General features: G+C 44.0%; 1 protein-coding gene across 1 annotated transcript in view; it reads right to left on the bottom strand.

Annotated features, from left to right (window-relative positions):
• The window catches only part of LOC114666917 (coiled-coil domain-containing protein 170-like), a 130,400-nt gene that overhangs the window by 74,563 nt on the left and 38,484 nt on the right, over positions 1-17,353 (bottom strand). Inside the window, exons 5-7 of the mRNA XM_028821958.2 lie at positions 11,067-11,290; positions 10,659-10,803; positions 8,728-8,913 (exon numbers count right to left, since the gene is read on the bottom strand). Coding sequence (XP_028677791.2) covers positions 8,728-8,913; positions 10,659-10,803; positions 11,067-11,290 — 555 coding nt within the window. The remainder of the gene's footprint in view (positions 1-8,727; positions 8,914-10,658; positions 10,804-11,066; positions 11,291-17,353) is intronic.

The raw sequence follows: 17,353 nt of genomic DNA on the forward strand, positions 1-17,353 counted from the left end.
AGATCAAATCTAAAAGTCTTACAAAGTACAATAAAGACCACAGAGTAGTTACTGCTGCAGACTGACAGCTCCAGGAGGATCTCAGATCCCAGCGTGGCTTCTCTCTGCATGGAGTCGGCATGTTCTCCCTGTTCCCATGCGGGCCTTCTTCTACATCACATAGATGTGCTTGTTAGGCTGACAGTGTGAGGTCCAGCCTGAGTGTGTGAGTGAGTGGTGTCATACGAGTGACGTGCTGTGATGGCCCTTTCGTGATCTGTAATTCTAATATTGGGTTCAAGCAATGGATGAGACTATATCAGAATGAACTGAACTGAATTAAATACTAAAGGGGATTTGCATACTTTTTAGCCTCATATGGTTTCATAGCAGGTTTATTTCTCCAAAGGCTTTAAAAGTTACATTTTTTGCTTTGACTGTTTATATGAAGTATTTGAAGAAAGCCAGCATTTCATTCAAATGGGGAGGTTAAAGTGGACTTGTTTTCACTGGAGGATTCATCTGTGAGTAAACAGCACAGTGTGAGTGTGGTGGAGATTGTCCCATATTGCCTGCAAAGAGGCAGGTTAAGTTTGTAACATCCATCGCCCTCTCACTCGGAAGCATTTAAAACACATTTACTTATTTTATCTGCCATTATAAATATCATTTGGAGATAATAGTTTCCTGCGAGGCTGTGAGGAGCCTCTCATGACCCATGATGAGCAACCTGTTGCCTTAGAAACAGATGTCTCTCGGAGGGAGTGGGCTGCTACCTGCACACATACACTAGTAGGGGGATCATTTGACTCTCATCTGCCAGGACTGTGTCTGGAAAGGCACAGGATCTCTCAGTAGTCCAACAGTATGGTGAGCTGGGCACCGGGTGAGACAAAATGTTAAATCAAGTAGTGCAACACATTGCAGCGCCTGTCCACTAGCCTTGGTAGGAAATTTCGTACTAGATCGTTGCTTGGCTCACCACAGGTCTCATGCCCTCTGCTGCCCACTATGCCCTATCTTTTAGTAAGCATCTAACAGCTGTCTCCTGAGTCCAGGAGACTCCCTTGCCCAACTGAAACATACTTTATATAAATGGCTTCACCCTGTCAAATCCCACAAAATCTCTAATTTCATTATATTTATAAATAAAACTGTAGTCTGTTTGTTTGCTAGTCAATCAAGCAAAAAAGGTTAAACCACTCTACATGAACTCTTGCATGTGCGCTGAAGTTGGTCCAACTTAAAATACAAACCATTTGGCATATCAGTTATAGGGTTTGTATAGGTGGTTGCGGAGGGGGCAGCCCACAAACCAACCTGATACAGAAAGTGTTCTGTCAGTCAGTGACATCTGAGCAAATAAATGAAAGATGCACGTGAAAAACAAACAAAACAAATACAAAATATAAAGCATAATGAAACAGAAGCCTGAGAGGCAATAATTGTGGTCAGGGGAACAAGAGGATCAAAACTGAAAGTACTTGCAAGAAATGAGTACAAAGATAAACTTGGAATATTTCAGAGATTTGGTATCCGCACTCATAGCCATCTTTGTATCCCGTTGTATCGATTAAGCATGGGTCCCGACCTCAGAGGCCACAACACTAGGAATGCTGCAAGTGGACCTAATGATGGAAATAAACACTGGCAGCCTTTGAGGAGCCACAATTAAACCAAATCATGACAGGGACTACAACTCCCATCAGGCAGCAGGAGAATGCTGGGGCTGATTGTTATTATCTATCCATCCATCCATTCTCTTCCGCTTATCCGAGGTCAGGTCGTTATTGTTATTAATGCACATTAAATTTTGTACTGGCTAAGGTGACATTTTACCCTAAAACAGCAGACACAATGTTTTTCCTGTAACCAATCTAAATAACAACTTCATTGCCTTGCTAGAGTTCAGTTTTTGTCTAAGAGTGCATCGTTTTGTCTCATTGTGAGTTGTGTTTAGCCATGTTGAATTTCCAAAAGACAGATTTTCTCCATTTAGTTTAATTTAGATTTATATGAGTTCAAAAGGGTATAAAGTGTTGCCAAACCCTTAAGGAGCAATGCTCCTTTCTTTCAACTCCCCAAATCTTTTAAAACTTAAAAACACCCTTTTTAGTGAGTTTAATGGCTGAGAAATCGCGTGCAAAATGAAGTCACAGCAATGTCTGTGAAACCCAATCCCCCCAGCCTCCTATGTTGTAGATGTCTCCCACGGTCTATGGATTTAATCATTCAACAAGCCTTCCAGTTTATTAATGTATGATTAAACATCTATGTGTGAAACCAAACTAAACCAGAAAAATACAAAGAAGTTAGCATTCATGATTTCAGCCCAACAAGGAGTTGAGCATCAATTATGGAATCCAATCAGACATCCCATGCAAAACGAAGTCAGCAGCGATGTCTGTGAAACTCAATCCCTCCAGACCCTTGTGTTATAGATGCTTCCCACAGCCTATGGATTCAGTTATTCAAAAAGTCTTCTAAAATATTAATGTGAGATTAAACATCTATCTGTGAAACCAAACTAAACCAGAAAATACAATTAAATAGCGTTCATGATTCCAGCCGAGCAAGGAGTTGCGTCAGTTATGGAATCCAATCATAAACAAACAGAAAAGATTCTCGACTCATGAGATTAGGAATTGAACATTATCAGAGAGGTAATATAAACAGTGAATGAGACACTAGCATTTCAGCTATCAATGATGAAAGGAATAAAATTTAAAAAACACATAAACATTTGTTTTCTTACCTTAATCTTTACATAAATACACCCGGGAATGCTGGGTACTTCCACTAATTTAACATGTAGTGGACACATTGCTGTCAAGCTCGTCCCACACAACGCTACAATGCCCTGCCAATTCAGTAACAAACAGAGCCCACTCAAGTTTGTTAGTGACACCAATTTTGTAGGGCTTATCGCAAATTATGGTGAGTCTTCACAGAAGAACGAAGTAGTCAAATCAACCAAACTTATGCACACATACAGTACATCCAGTCTCAAAAATGCTTAATCAGATTCAGGCTTATGGGTGGATGGAGGCTATCCAGGTAGCAATGAACAAAGGTAAGAGGCGACCCTGGACCAAGCAGTAGTCCTTCAGAGGGTAGACTCGGGTCTCAGACCAGTTCACAATTAATCTAACATTCACATCTTGGGAGATGTCAGAGGAAAACAGGAGCACCTTGATGGAAACTGCTCTGGAGGAAACTCATTGCTTCTAAACTTACGGGTATCATTTTCCCAATGTAGATTAACTGTGCTCTGTTTGACTGAAATGTAAAGCCTATAAAGTTTCCTCATGAACTCCATGCCCTCTGTTCACTGTTCTTCCATCTGGTAAATAGCTTAAGTCTGTCAAGTGTCAGACTCTGAGATGTATCAACTCATCATGTTGCTTTAGAGCCTCCTGCACTCATTACTGAGCATATCGAGGTTTGTCTAGCCATCTGTCTCTTGTGTCTACTATCTAAGCACCTTTATAAATTGGTTTGAGGGCTGTGAAGAAATTATTATCACAACAAAGTATTAATCTCTGTTTTATAAAATCACTTTCCTGCCTCATATGCCTGTTCATATCTTGTACTCCGACTACTGCCTCTTGCCATCCATACTGAGCTCCCTCTCTGCCCCTCCAGCAGCTCCGCCTTCCCAGGCAGTTGTTCTGCTTATTGCTTAGCAGCACCAATCACATAGAAGTTTCATAATGGGTGGAGCCATGGAAATAAAAGAAGGACCCTGGCTAGAGCTCCTGGCTCCAGTACTATGCCTCATAAAAGCCATTTAGTGAAGTTTTTGTGGCTTCTTGTATGTCTTTGTCCATTTATCCTGCCTGTTGGATTTGTCTTTTGTGTGGTGGCTTTTGCATGTTTTTTCTCGGTTTCAATAAAATTGCAGGCTACACGGCTCATACTTGCATGCCATTCATCACAGCCTCTCGGCTTGGCTTCCTCACCACAGAATCCATCATTGGCTGAGGTTGAACATTATGACACAGATACTTTTCTCAGATATTTAAAGATCACTATTGTGGTTAAAGTGACTGGACGATACGTATGTAATTGGCAGAATGTGTAGGACTTGACAAGTGTAGAACTGAAGGTGGAGGCAATCAGTTGCTTAATGGACTGCCCTGAGTGGTAGGTAGATAGTTGAATCAAAGGGAAGATTATTTAAGGAGCTAAAACAAAAAAGGCTGAGGCAGTCCAAATTTATTATTCACTTCCTAACAGAAACAGAAGATGTGTTTTGGAAAGGCTAAAACAGAAGGAGAAGGAAAAGGTGAGAGCAGGATAGAATGGATTGTTAGAAAGGTAAAAAGAGGCTGCACTGTTCCTCAGAGTTCATGTCATGCACCTCGAACCAAAAGGTTCATTTTAGCCCATCTGACTGATCTGCGTTCATCCAAGTGACTGGCATCTGAAGAACATGCAGCACGGGATTGTTATTAGGTTCATGTCGGACAGCCCGTTGCCTTTTGAATGGTGCCTACTCTGTTCACTGAAACTGAAGCTGGTTTACTATTCATTTTGAAACTCAAGATTCTGGTGATGTTTCCACACTCCCGTCCAACACATTTTATTAGCTTGAACTGTGAGGGATGGGCAGGGGACTGGGGAAGAGAGGGTGCTCAGGGCATTATCTCAACCAGATCACTAGATGGCGGCAGTATCACAGTTTCTCACAGGGCATCATTGGAATTGGAATTCTTTGACTCAGCCCTGTTGGGTACCATGGGCACCGCCAGGGAGTGCTGCGTGGACTTGGGAGCCCTACTGCATGGTGTTCCAGCCTTAGCCAGAAGTGCTTCTGGGTCAGCCTTTGGAACACCAGAAGTACTTCCAGGGATTACTTAAAAGGCGCTGCCTGCCACTGCTCCAGGAAGCTAGAGTCGGGAGGAGCTTGCTGGAGGAGGAGTGAAGGCAGAAGGAGTGATAGATACAGAGAAAAGAGGAAGAAGAGAAAAGCATTGTGGTCTGGTAATTGGTGCTTTATACTGTGTTTATTGTGTGGGAAATTAGAACATTAGACCATTAGAACACTCTAGACAAGAACAGGCCATTCAGCCCAACAAAGCTCGCCAGTCCTATCCACTTATTTCTTCCAAAAATACATCAAGTCGAGTTTTGAAAGTCCCCAATGTCTTACTGTCTACCACACTACTTGGTAGCTTATTCCAAGTGTCTATCGTTCTTTGAGTAAAGAAAAACTTCCTAATGTTTGTGCGAAATTTACCCTTAACAAGTTTCCAACTGTGTCCCCGTGTTCTTGATGAACTCATTTTAAAATAACTGTCTCGATCCACTGCACTAATTCCCTTCATAATTTTAAACACTTCAATCAAGTCACCTCTTAATCTTCTTTTGTTTAAACTGTAAAGGCTCAGCTCTTTTAATCTTTCCTCATAATTCAACCCCTGTAGCCCTGGAATCAACCTAGTTGCTCTTCTCTGGACCTTTTCTAGGGCTGCTATGTCATTTTTGTAGCCTGGAGACCAAAACTGCACACAGTACTCAAGATGAGGCCTCACCAGTGTGTTATAAAGGTTGAGCATAACCTCCTGTGACTTGTACTCCACACATCAAGGCGCTATATAACGTAACATTTTGTCAGCCTTCTTAATGGCTTCTGAACACTGTTGGGAAGTCGATAGCTTAGAGTCTACTATGACTCGTAAATCCTTCTCATAAGGTGTACTCTCGATTTTCCGACCGCCCATTGCATATTCAAACCTAACATTTTTACTTCCTATGTGTAATACTTTACATTTCCTGACATTAAATTCCATCTGCCACAAATCTGCCCAAGCCTGTATACTATCCAAGTCCTTCTGTAATGATATAACGGATTCCAAATTATCTGCTAATCCACCTATCTTGGTATCATCTGCAAACTTAACCAGCTTGTTACTTATATTCCTATCTAAATCATTTATATATTTTAAAGATAGCAGCAGCCCTAGCACTGGCCCCTGTGGAACACCACTCTTAACATCGGCCAATTCTGATGAGGTTCCTCGCACCATCACCCTCTGCTTCCTGTGTCTGAGCCAATTCTGCACCCATCTTAACAATTGGGAAGAGTTTCCCATGGCAAAACAAAATCCTGTGTGTTGTGCTGAACTTGTGTCTGCATCTATCTATGTTGGGTCAGGGTGCTGGTGCGCCCCCTGCAGGCCACAATGCCCATAATGAAAAAGGCACTTAAAGAAAAAAAGTAAAGATGACCACTTAATGTTTTTGCCATTGTTTTTATTACATGTGTCTCACCATACATATCTTTCGTGTTCTTGCTGATGTCCTGATACTGCCTGGTGAACACAATACCCTGCATAGGTCAATTCTGAGACACTAAGGCCTTTCCTTCAGATCTCAATAATCTTCAGGGACAATATCGGTCTCCAGGCTACAAAAAGGACATACTGTAGCAGCACTAGAAAAAGTCCAGAGAAGAGCGACTAGGCAAGATTCCAGGGCTACAGGGGATTAATTATGAGGAAAGACTTAAAGAGCCGAGCCTTTTCAGTTTAACCAAAAGGGGTACAAATCCTGACTTGGTCACTGTCTGTGCAAACTTTTCTCTCTCCCACCTTGCTTCTGTGTATGTCTTCCTTGGGTGGTCTAGTTTTTATACCATATCAGAAATACATGTAGCTTTGGTAACTTTGGTCCAGTATGAGTTGGTGTGGCCTGTAATGGACTCTTGCTGTGTCCATTGTTGGTTTCTGCCTTGTAACTGACACTGCTCAGATAGGCTCTTGTCTTAGTGACAGTCCATTGGTTTTATTAGTAGGAATTTATACTTCACCAGGACCATAATCCCTCATGCACACTTATTCTGCTGAAAGGTTTTATGTCTTATACATGATCATCACTGGTTCACTCTTTTGTATCGATAAGTTCACCAATTTCACTTGACATGCATACTTTCATTGCTATATGTTTATTACAGCCTTCTTTGTCAAGAATTAGTTATGTGTCTATTAACATAGAAGCACTTTGGATACCATGAGAGTGAAAATCCCACAGTCCACTGGTCTGTCTCTAGAAAGGTGGAGGCATCATGTGAATGGGAGGCTTTGAGCCTGATTAGTGGGTTGTATGCATATCACAGTGGGTTAGCACGTAAGTATTATTAGGGGCTGCCTGTCATGCATGTCTCTAACAGTGAGCGATATAATGCAGACATCTTTACCCTTCCTGCATTTCATGGGTGAAAGATGCTGATACGTTCTGCTCACAGCTCACTTCTGAATCTGAATCCAGTGAGTCTAGTATTACAGACATCATTAGAATGGACGTCCACCTTCAGAGAGTGAGGGCTCTGAGTCTGACAGGTCTGGTGACTATCAGAGTGGATTATAAGGTAAATATCATTAGAATGAGTGTGCATGTCCGGGGGTGTCTGTGTGTATTAAGGTGGGATTGGATATGGATGTCATTAGAATGGGAGTGCGATGGTATGTGCAATCGATCCGGGCCATAATACAGTTATCATTATAAAGTGTGCCTAACGCCAGTGAGTGGGGTATCTGTGAGTAATAACTTCCAGAAGGATTAAACATTATTTTCAGAATACACCATGATTGGAAAGTTACTCTTGGAGATATTGGGGTAGACAATTTAATGGTCAGATGCCCCACCTGAACACCAGATCTGTGACTATGAACTTGGAATGTATAGTGGGTATCTCCAGAGAGAGGGAGACCCAGAGTTCAGTGGGCGTGGACCTGCCTATAGGTGGGATTTACTGTCGGTATCATTCTGTTGTCTGAACCTGGTCAGTGAGATATGTGTCCATTAGGAATGGGAACATACAAAGTATCATCAAAGTGACATGGTGGCAGGGGGAGTGGCAACCTTCAGAGGCATCTTTTTATATGTCATGTACATCATCTATTGCCCTGAGCCCCTCATCTTTTTGACTATTATCTATGATACAGGCAATGATTTTTTACATTTTTTTTTATTATATGAACGTATGTAAAACACCAAGGAGGACCTCCTCCCCACTCTTCAAATTTATATACCTGTAACAGCATGCATGAAACCCCAAAGTGGGTAATGACACCCTCCCCCCTGCCTTTGGTATTTTATACACATGTGATGATCACAGCAAGGAATAAGAATCTGATATCTGCAAATCCTAGAAACACCCTTGGCCCTGAGTCTATACATTTCTGCACCATTAGGATAGGTGACAGAGTATTGGAGGGGTCTTTGTGAAATCTAATGGCGGTATCGTTGCAGCAGGTGTTTCTGAGTTCAATAGGTGAGTCTTATGTCACATGGGTGGGACGTAGAGTAGGTGGACATCTGATTCTAATGGACGTATCTATCCTGATAGAAGGTTATCAGGTGTCATTCAAATGGACATTTAGAGGAGTCGGTGTCACATTAGGTGTCATTATAGTGAACATTGCAGAATGGGTGCCATCTGTGTCTATAAAGATGGGACCTACTGGATATCGTTAGATTGGGTTCCCCAGAGTTTGGTGAGGAGAGCTTACATTGTTCCTTGTGAAGCTTGTAAAGGGGAGTACAGGGTTATGAGGCAGACTACTTCAAAGACAACATCTGTCACTAAATCATAAGAACATTCAGAGCTTGTAGCTGGGTCACTATGATAAAAAAAAGCAGCTGATCACAGTCACAGGGCAGCCTCTCTTAATCAGACACTTTCAAAATGCACATCACACACCAAAAGTTGGGTATTCTTTGCGAGCTGAGACACATTCTTACCCTTCTGAGGGCCTGAATCTCTTGTGTCATGGCCACCGACGCTTTCTGCTCTTGGCTCACTTCCGAGACCAGCTTCATGATTGTTTCCCGGCTGGCCTTGAACTCACGTTCCTGGTTGGCAATGGTTTGCAAGAGACTTGCAATTTTGGCCTCCTGTTGAAGGTGCTCATTACATAATTCGGAGACCTTAGTGAAGGAAAACATAGACATCAAAAGATTATAAATAACTAAGAAATCTATTATACGTGCTTAGTAAAAAAAATTGAGTTCAGATGTCCAGAGTGAATTGAAGAATGATTTCAAAGGTAAGGTCATGGTTCTGGGGATGCTGCTGGTACAACTCAAAATCCTTCTTCCTTGAGGTGGCTGACTAGCATCTACTGAGGCAAACTTTAGGGATTTTCTGTTTCAAAAACAAATCATGGTTGCTATTGTGAAAAATGTTCTACCCATTGATTTCCTGTTTGACTTATTTCTTTGTAGTGAGAAGTCAAGCAAAATGACTCAGGTCCCTTCTTCAGACAAGACCTTGAGGCCTGAGATGCCTCGAAAGCTTGCATATTTTAATTTTTTTAGGTAGCCAATAAAAGGTGTCATTTTGCTTGACTTCTCACTACATTCATAATGGCTAACACAGTATAACAACCTAGTACTACTTATTTCTTCAAAGTCATGGAAAGGCAGTACCTATCTCAGCTGCATCAGATGCCACAAAGTGCCAGTTCCTCACAAGGCACGTGATTAAACCAGTGTTGCATGGTAATGAAGAAGAAATACTTTATTACTGTACCGGAGTATATTTTGAGAATATTTATATTTTTTCTTTTTGTCCTTTATTTCGCCTTTATTTCTTGTATAAGGAATTTGTTAGTTTTCACATACCCCTTGGGGTCAGAGCACAGGGTCAGCCATTGTACAGCGCCCCTGGAGCAATTGAGGGTTAAGGGCCTTGCTCAAGGGCACAGCAGAGTAGGATCTCTTTTGGCAGTGATGGGGATTCGAACCGGCAACCTTCGGGATACCAGCACAGATCCTTAGCCTCAGAGCCACCACTCCGTCCTGTCTGCTTTCACTTTCACTTTACTACATTTACAAACGCAAATGGTTACTCTTACTCTGGTATATTTTGGTGGGCACATTTGTTGCTGCAATATTATACCAGAAAACAAAATGGCAACATAAATCTGCAAAATACTTTGCTTAGTCAATTACCTAAAATTAAGTCTTTTCTCACTTTAGGAAAATTTGCGATTGTGAAGAATCTGGGACGATTTGCAAATGTGCAGCACTAGCACTAAGACCTGATCTTCTATCTTCATTGTACACCTCACCGCAGCTCACAAAACAGGGGGTGGGACTGAATGTTGGGGGTTGGCCTTGAGACCTCCTACAACTGATGCTCTACCACTCAAACACTGCCCTTGTCGTAGCTTACAGAATGGGGCGGGGCTGAATTTTTGGGGTGGGGCTTAACATTGACAAAACACATTCCCATTCTCTGCTTTTTCCTCAACTAATTCTAAAACATTCAGCCGCTAACCTCCTGACAGTTTGCAAAATGGGGCAGGACAGGATGTTTGGGGTGGAGCTGGATGTTGGTGACACACAATCCCAGTCTCAGCTATTACCACAGCTAACTTTTACACATTCATCCATTCCTTGTTAAAAATATTTAAGGGTAACTGCATTCAACTCTAACTTCCCTTCAGCTTTACCTAAGAAGGTGATTGATGGTTTGAAACAGATGGATGGATGGATGAGTTTTGTGGAAGCCATCTTTAAAGGAGTTGGGCCCTAACCAGAGGTGGATATTACTAGAACAGTATAAGTGCCAAAATGGGAGTTTTGTTTCAAGAGCAACAACTGTTTACCATCACTATGCCCCCCAACCCTCTTTGCCATAAAGAAACTTGCAAACAAAAGAAACTCACTCTTTGTGTCAATGCGTCCAGTGGATTTTCAAGGCCTTTAACATTCATTTTTAGGAGTGCTGCAAGCTTGACTGTGACATCCGAGAGTTTCTTCTCAAGAATGGCTGCTCGTTGTTCAGCATCTTCCCTCTCCGACAGGTGCACCCTGAAAAAAGTTAGCCACATCAGCATTTAAGAAATGGAATTCTGAGCTGCTGTATGCGCCCCTGACACTGTGTGGCTGATATTCAAAAAGAGACGTCAAAGAATTCTGACCTGAGACACATGTGAAAGACTGCCCCAAATAAGACAGTGAGGAAGGTCCTTCTTTGGGTCAGCAATTAGACCTCTTTTCACGAGTTTAAACCTCATATTGTCATTTAATATTCAGAAGACAGGAAGCCACCATGTGGGAAACTGGCAACTTACTTCACTCTCTCTTTCAGGTCTTCCACTTTTTCGGTCAGCTCCCTGTGCTCTCGATGATGTGCTGGCAGGTGACTGTCTGTGTCCTCAGTGCCCCTCACATGCTCCCTAAGTGACTTGATAAGGCTGGCCTGGCGCGCTGTGTTTTCTTTGTAAGCATCCAGCTGACTTTTGAGCTCCCAAGCAGACGAATTCTTCGTTTCCAGCCTACTACGGAGATCTTCCACCTAACAAAAAAATAAAAAGGTCTGACATTAACAGCTCAAGTGCTATAAACAGTTCACACATGAAGTATCTCAAGGCATTTTGGCGTGGAGCTCAGTTGGTCCACATCTAGTCTGGTCAAATGGAAAGAGTTTTTGAAAATAACTTCAGGTTCATTCTGAACTCATGTTCATTACTGTCTATGCCTGACGATGATACGTTTTGGGACCTTATTTGGCAGAGAATTTACCGTGATTATAAAAAACATTTATTTGTCCATCCTCCTCATAGGACTTTTCACATTCAAATTTTATTGAGAACTGACAGCAATAGTAGATCTTTAAGATATGCAAATTAATTACAGAAAAGACAGTTATTTTTATGTGTTGTTATACGCTTTTATACAGCGCACCTCTCACTGGAATCAGATTAAGAGGAACAGCAGGGAAGATGCAGATGTAATCACAGCCACTTAGCTATTTCTCCATTGTGTCCTCAGCCAGGAAGACCAAAACCCAGAAGACAACTGACCAACTGGCCTTAGTTCAAACTCCAACACTGTGGGATAATTAGCATGTTTTATAAGTGTACTAGCTACGCCACCTCTCAAAGACATCAAATAGAATAACTGAGAAATATTTGCTATCTCTTGCCCTATGTGTACCTTTACCCCCCTCAGTCAAACTGACCAATCACTCCAAAGCCAAACTGACCAATCAGATTTATTACAGGGTCTGAACAAACAAACCTTGGTGTTTTATTATATAGGAGATTTCATTATATTGTATTGTTTTTAGGTTCTCAATCAAAGTTTAATATTCTTTTTTCTTGTCCTTATTGTTTACAAGACACTCCAAATAGCATCATGTGGCTTTCAGTTGCATTTCTTACATCATGGGAAGCGTCACTATAAATGTCTCACTGTTACCTATATTCGCTATCCCCTGATAAATACACTGTCTATTCTTTGCAAACTCTTAGTGATAGTTAGCCTCATATTCTAGTAGGCCCTAGTACTAGACTTATGACTCATTTTTTGACTTTGGGTTTAGCAATTTGAATTTGGTAGCATGATTTTTCTGTCTTGGTAATGGTCTTCTGTCTGTCCTCAGCTCATATTTTCATCTCCCATTTTTGCTCACAGTAAGGCAAGAGTACCCTGAATCTCCTAGTATCCTGACACTTCTCCTCCATCCATCCATCCATCCATTGTCTCCCGCTTATCCGAGGTCGGGTCGCGGGGGCAGCAGCTTGAGCAGAGATGCCCAGACTTCCCTCTCCCCGGCCACTTCCTCTAGCTCTTCCGGGAGAATCCCAAGGCGTTCCCAGGCCAGTCGAGAGACATAGTCCCTCCAGCGTGTCCTGGGTCTTCCCCGGGGCCTCCTCCCGGTTGGACGTGCCTGGAACACCTCACCAGGGAGGCGTCCAGGAGGCATCCTGATCAGATGCCCGAGCCACCTCATCTGACTCCTCTCGATGCGGAGGAGCAGCGGCTCTACTCTGAGCCCCTCCCGGATGACTGAGCTTCTCACCCTATCTTTAAGGGAAAGCCCAGACACCCTGCGGAGGAAACTCATTTCAGCCGCTTGTATTCGCGATCTCGTTCTTTCGGTCACTACCCATAGCTCATGACCATAGGTGAGGGTAGGAACATAGATCGACTGGTAAATTGAGAGCTTCGCCTTGCGGCTCAGCTCCTTTTTCACCACGACAGACCGATGCAATGTCCGCATTACTGCGGATGCCGCACCGATCCGCCTGTCGATCTCACGCTCCATTCTTCCCTCACTCGTGAACAAGACCCCGAGATACTTGAACTCCTCCACTTGGGTCAGGATCTCGCTACCAACCCTGAGAGGGCACTCCACCCTTTTCCGGCTGAGGACCATGGTCTCGGATTTGGAGGTGCTGATTCTCATCCCAGCCGCTTCACACTCGGCTGCGAACCGATCCAGAGAGAGCTGAAGATCACGGCCTGATGAAGCAAACAGGACAACATCATCTGCAAAAAGCAGTGACTCAATCCTGAGCCCACCAAACCGGACCCCCTCAACACCCTGGCTGCGCCTAGAAATTCTGTCCATAAAAGTTATGAACAGAATCGGTGACAAAGGGCAGCCCTGGCGGAGTCCAACTCTCACTGGAAACGGGTTCGACTTACTGCCGGCAATGCGGACCAAGCTCTGGCACCGATCGTACAGGGACTGAACAGCCCTTATCAGGGGGGCCGGTACCCCATACTCTCGGAGTACCCCCCACAGGATTCCCCGAGGGACACGGTCGAATGCCTTTTCTAAGTCCACAAAACACATGTAGACTAGTTGGGCAAACTCCCATGCACCCTCCAGGACCCTGCTAAGGGTATAGAGCTGGTCCACTGTTCCGCGACCAGGACGAAAACCACACTGTTCCTCCTGAATCCGAGGCTCGACTATCCGACGGACCCTCCTCTCCAGGACCCCTGAATAGACTTTTCCAGGGAGGCTGAGGAGTGTGATCCCTCTGTAGTTGGAACACACCCTCCGATCCCCCTTCTTAAAGAGGGGGACCACCACCCCGGTCTGCCAATCCAGAGGCACTGTCCCTGATGTCCATGCGATGTTGCAGAGGCGTGTCAGCCAAGACAGTCCTACAACATCCAGAGTCTTGAGGAACTCCGGGCGTATCTCATCCACCCCCGGGGCCCTGCCACCAAGGAGTTTTTTGACCACTTCGGTGACCTCAGTCCCAGAGATGGGGGAGCCCACCTCTGAGTCCCCAGGCTCTGCTTCCTCATTGGAAGGCATGTTAATGGGATTGAGGAGGTCTTCGAAGTATTCCCCCCACCGACCCACAACGTCCCGAGTCGAGGTCAGCAGCGCACCATCCCCACCATATACAGTGTTGACACTGCACTGCTTCCCCTTCCTGAGACGCCGGATGGTGGACCAGAATCTCCTCGAAGCCGTCCGAAAGTCATTCTCCATGGCCTCCCCAAACTCCTCCCACGCCCGAGTTTTTGCCTCAGCAACCACCAAAGCCGCATTCCGCTTGGCCTGCCGGTACCTATCAGCTGCCTCCGGGGTCCCACAGGACAAAAGGGTCCTGTAGGACTCCTTCTTCAGCTTGACGGCATCCTTCACCGCCGGTGTCCACCAGCGGGTTCGGGGATTGCCGCCACGACAGGCACCGACCACCTTACGGCCACAGCTCCGGTCAGCTGCCTCAACAATAGAGGCACGGAACATGGCCCATTCGGACTCAATGTCCCCTACCTCCCTCGGGATGTGGTCGAAGTTCTGCCGGAGGTGGGAGTTGAAGCTACTTCTGACAGGGGGCTCTGCCAGACGTTCCCAGCAGACCCTCACAACACGTTTGGGCCTACCACACCTGACCGGCATCCTCCCCCACCATCGAAGCCAACTCACCACCAGGTGGTGATCAGTTGACAGCTCCGCCCCTCTCTTCACCCGAGTGTCCAAGACATGTGGCCGCAAGTCCGACGACACGACCACAAAGTCGATCATCGAACTGAGGTCTAGGGTGTCCTGGTGCCAAGTGCACATATGAACACCCCTATGCTTGAACATGGTGTTCGTTATGGACAATCCGTGACGAGCACAGAAGTCCAATAACAAAACACCGCTCGGGTTCAGATCAGGGGGGCCATTCCTCCCAATCACGCCCTTCCAGGTCTCACTGTCATTGCCCACGTGAGCATTGAAGTCTCCCAGCAGAACGAGGGAGCCCCCAGAAGGTATGCCCTCTAGCACCCCCTCCAGGGACTCCAAAAAGGGTGGGTACTCCGAACTGCTGTTCGGTGCATACGCACAAACAACAGTTAGGACCCGTCCCCCCACCCGAAGGCGAAGGGAGGCTACCCTCTCGTCCACCGGGGTAAACCCCAATGTACAGGCTCCAAGTTGGGGGGCAATAAGTATACCCACACCTGCTCGGCGCCTCTCACCGGGGGCAACTCCAGAGTGGTAGAGAGTCCAGCCCCTCTCAAGGAGATTGGTTCCAGAGTCCAAGCTGTGCGTCGAGGTGAGTCCGACTATATCTAGCCGGAACCTCTCAACTTCGCGCACTAGCTCAGGCTCCTTCCCCTTCAGAGAGGTGACATTCCACGTCCCAAGAGCCAGTTTCTGTAGCCGAGGATCGGACTGTTCTCCTCCTGACTAGTTAAATCCCAGCCATCTTTCATGATGGCTTCAGTCATCATACGATCTTTGAGGAAGACGTATCGGTGTTATGACACACAACTGTACTTATCAATAGCACCTGATGACCCTGACACTTTTGGTTCACTGACCCAATGTCTAACTTGTGTTTCTGAGTGGATAAGTAGTAATTGTCTCAAACTAAATATGGAGAAAACAGAAATCTTAGTGTTTGGAAAAAATGGATATAGAAGTAAACTTGATCCATTAGGCTTAAAAGATAAGACAGATGTAAAGAATTTAGGGGTAATTATTGACTCTGACCTAAATTTTAAATCTCATATTACCAGGACAGCATTTTTTCACTTATGGAATATAGCAAATGTTAGACTTTGCAAGATGCTGAAAAATTAGTTCACGTTTTTGTTTTTAGTTGATTAGATTACTCTAACGCACTCCTCTCAGGACTACCAAAAAAAGACATCAATCGATTGCAACTCGTGCAGAATGCAGCTGCCAGAATCTTAACTAGGAAAAGAAAATCCGAGCACATCTCTCCAGTTCTGATGTCACTACATTGGTTACCTGTGCCATTTAGAATTGACTTTAAAATACTGCTTATGGTTTACAAAACCTTAAATAATATCCCTCCGTCCTACACACGTCCTGCCTCTCACCTTACACTCCAAATCATAACCTTAGATCTTCAAATGAGTGTCTGCTTAGAATTCCAAGCGCTAAACTTAAAAGAAGCTGTTATGCCCCTAAAATCTGGATTGGTTTACTGATAGAAATTCGCCAGGCTAATATGGTGGAGCATTTGTAAAAACTGTTAAAAACCCATTACTTTGACATGGCTCATTCATAGCTTTATTTTAGTGTACCCCTGATAAACTATATATGAATTGAATTATCATTTTCGTCATAGCTCTGCAATCCATACTAATCCCTACTTTTTTCTGCTGTTCTTTTTCTGTGGTAGCGTTCTGCACCAGCACCACCTGTTCAAGTCACCATGTACACCCAGCCTTGAAGGACTGAAGTCAGTACCCAAGATTTCCACATGACCATCATCATCAAATTCTTTCATGGGAAGCCTGAAAACCATGAGGACTGATTGAGATCATATATGTTAGCCAGAATGCCCAGTGGGGGCTGGGTGGTCTCATGGCCTTGGAACCCCTGCAGATTTTATTTTTTCTCTGGTCCATTTTGAGTTTTTATTTGCTTTTTCTGTCCTCCTTACCACCTGACCTTATTTTATTCTATGTTGCTTGGTATTGCCTAATCTTATATTTGTTTATTATAAACTTTTCTTTCTTCATTGTGTAAAGCTACATCATTTGTATGAAAAATGTGCCATATAAATAAATGTTATTGTTGTTATCTTAATCACTTTTTTCATCCAGTGTGCTGATGGTGAATTATATGGGATTACTTGTGATAACCCAAATCTTTATGCAATGTTCTAGATTACAATGTCTCTAGACTCTTCAGTTACTTAGTTCTTCAGTGAAGATTACCATTTTAGGTCAAATTTGATCTTGTATGAGTAAAGGTGGCTGTGTCTTTACTCAGTGACAGCCTGGCACCCCACACTTAGTTTCTGCCTTGCACTTAGTGCTCCCTGAAAAGACTCTGGCCTTCTATGACCCTACAATGGACCTAGCAGTCCCAGAAAATGCATGGTTGGATTGAATATAAACTAGTAAAGAAGTGGATCATAGTTTGAGGCTTATATTGAAAGTGGTAAATGTTAATTGGTGACAGGTTCCTAAATGGACATTAAACCTGTATGAATAGTGAAACAGGCAGGCATTGTCTCCTGTCCCATGAACCCACTAAAAAGAATTCTGGACCACCTGTGGTGCATATAAAGTAGCTGTATGTGTATGTTGGGTGGAGTGGTGGCTCTGAGGTAGGGATCTGCACAGGTAATCGGAAGGT

The sequence above is a fragment of the Erpetoichthys calabaricus genome, chromosome 16, assembly GCF_900747795.2.
Source record: "Erpetoichthys calabaricus chromosome 16, fErpCal1.3, whole genome shotgun sequence".
In the NCBI taxonomy this organism is placed as follows: domain Eukaryota; kingdom Metazoa; phylum Chordata; class Cladistia; order Polypteriformes; family Polypteridae; genus Erpetoichthys; species Erpetoichthys calabaricus.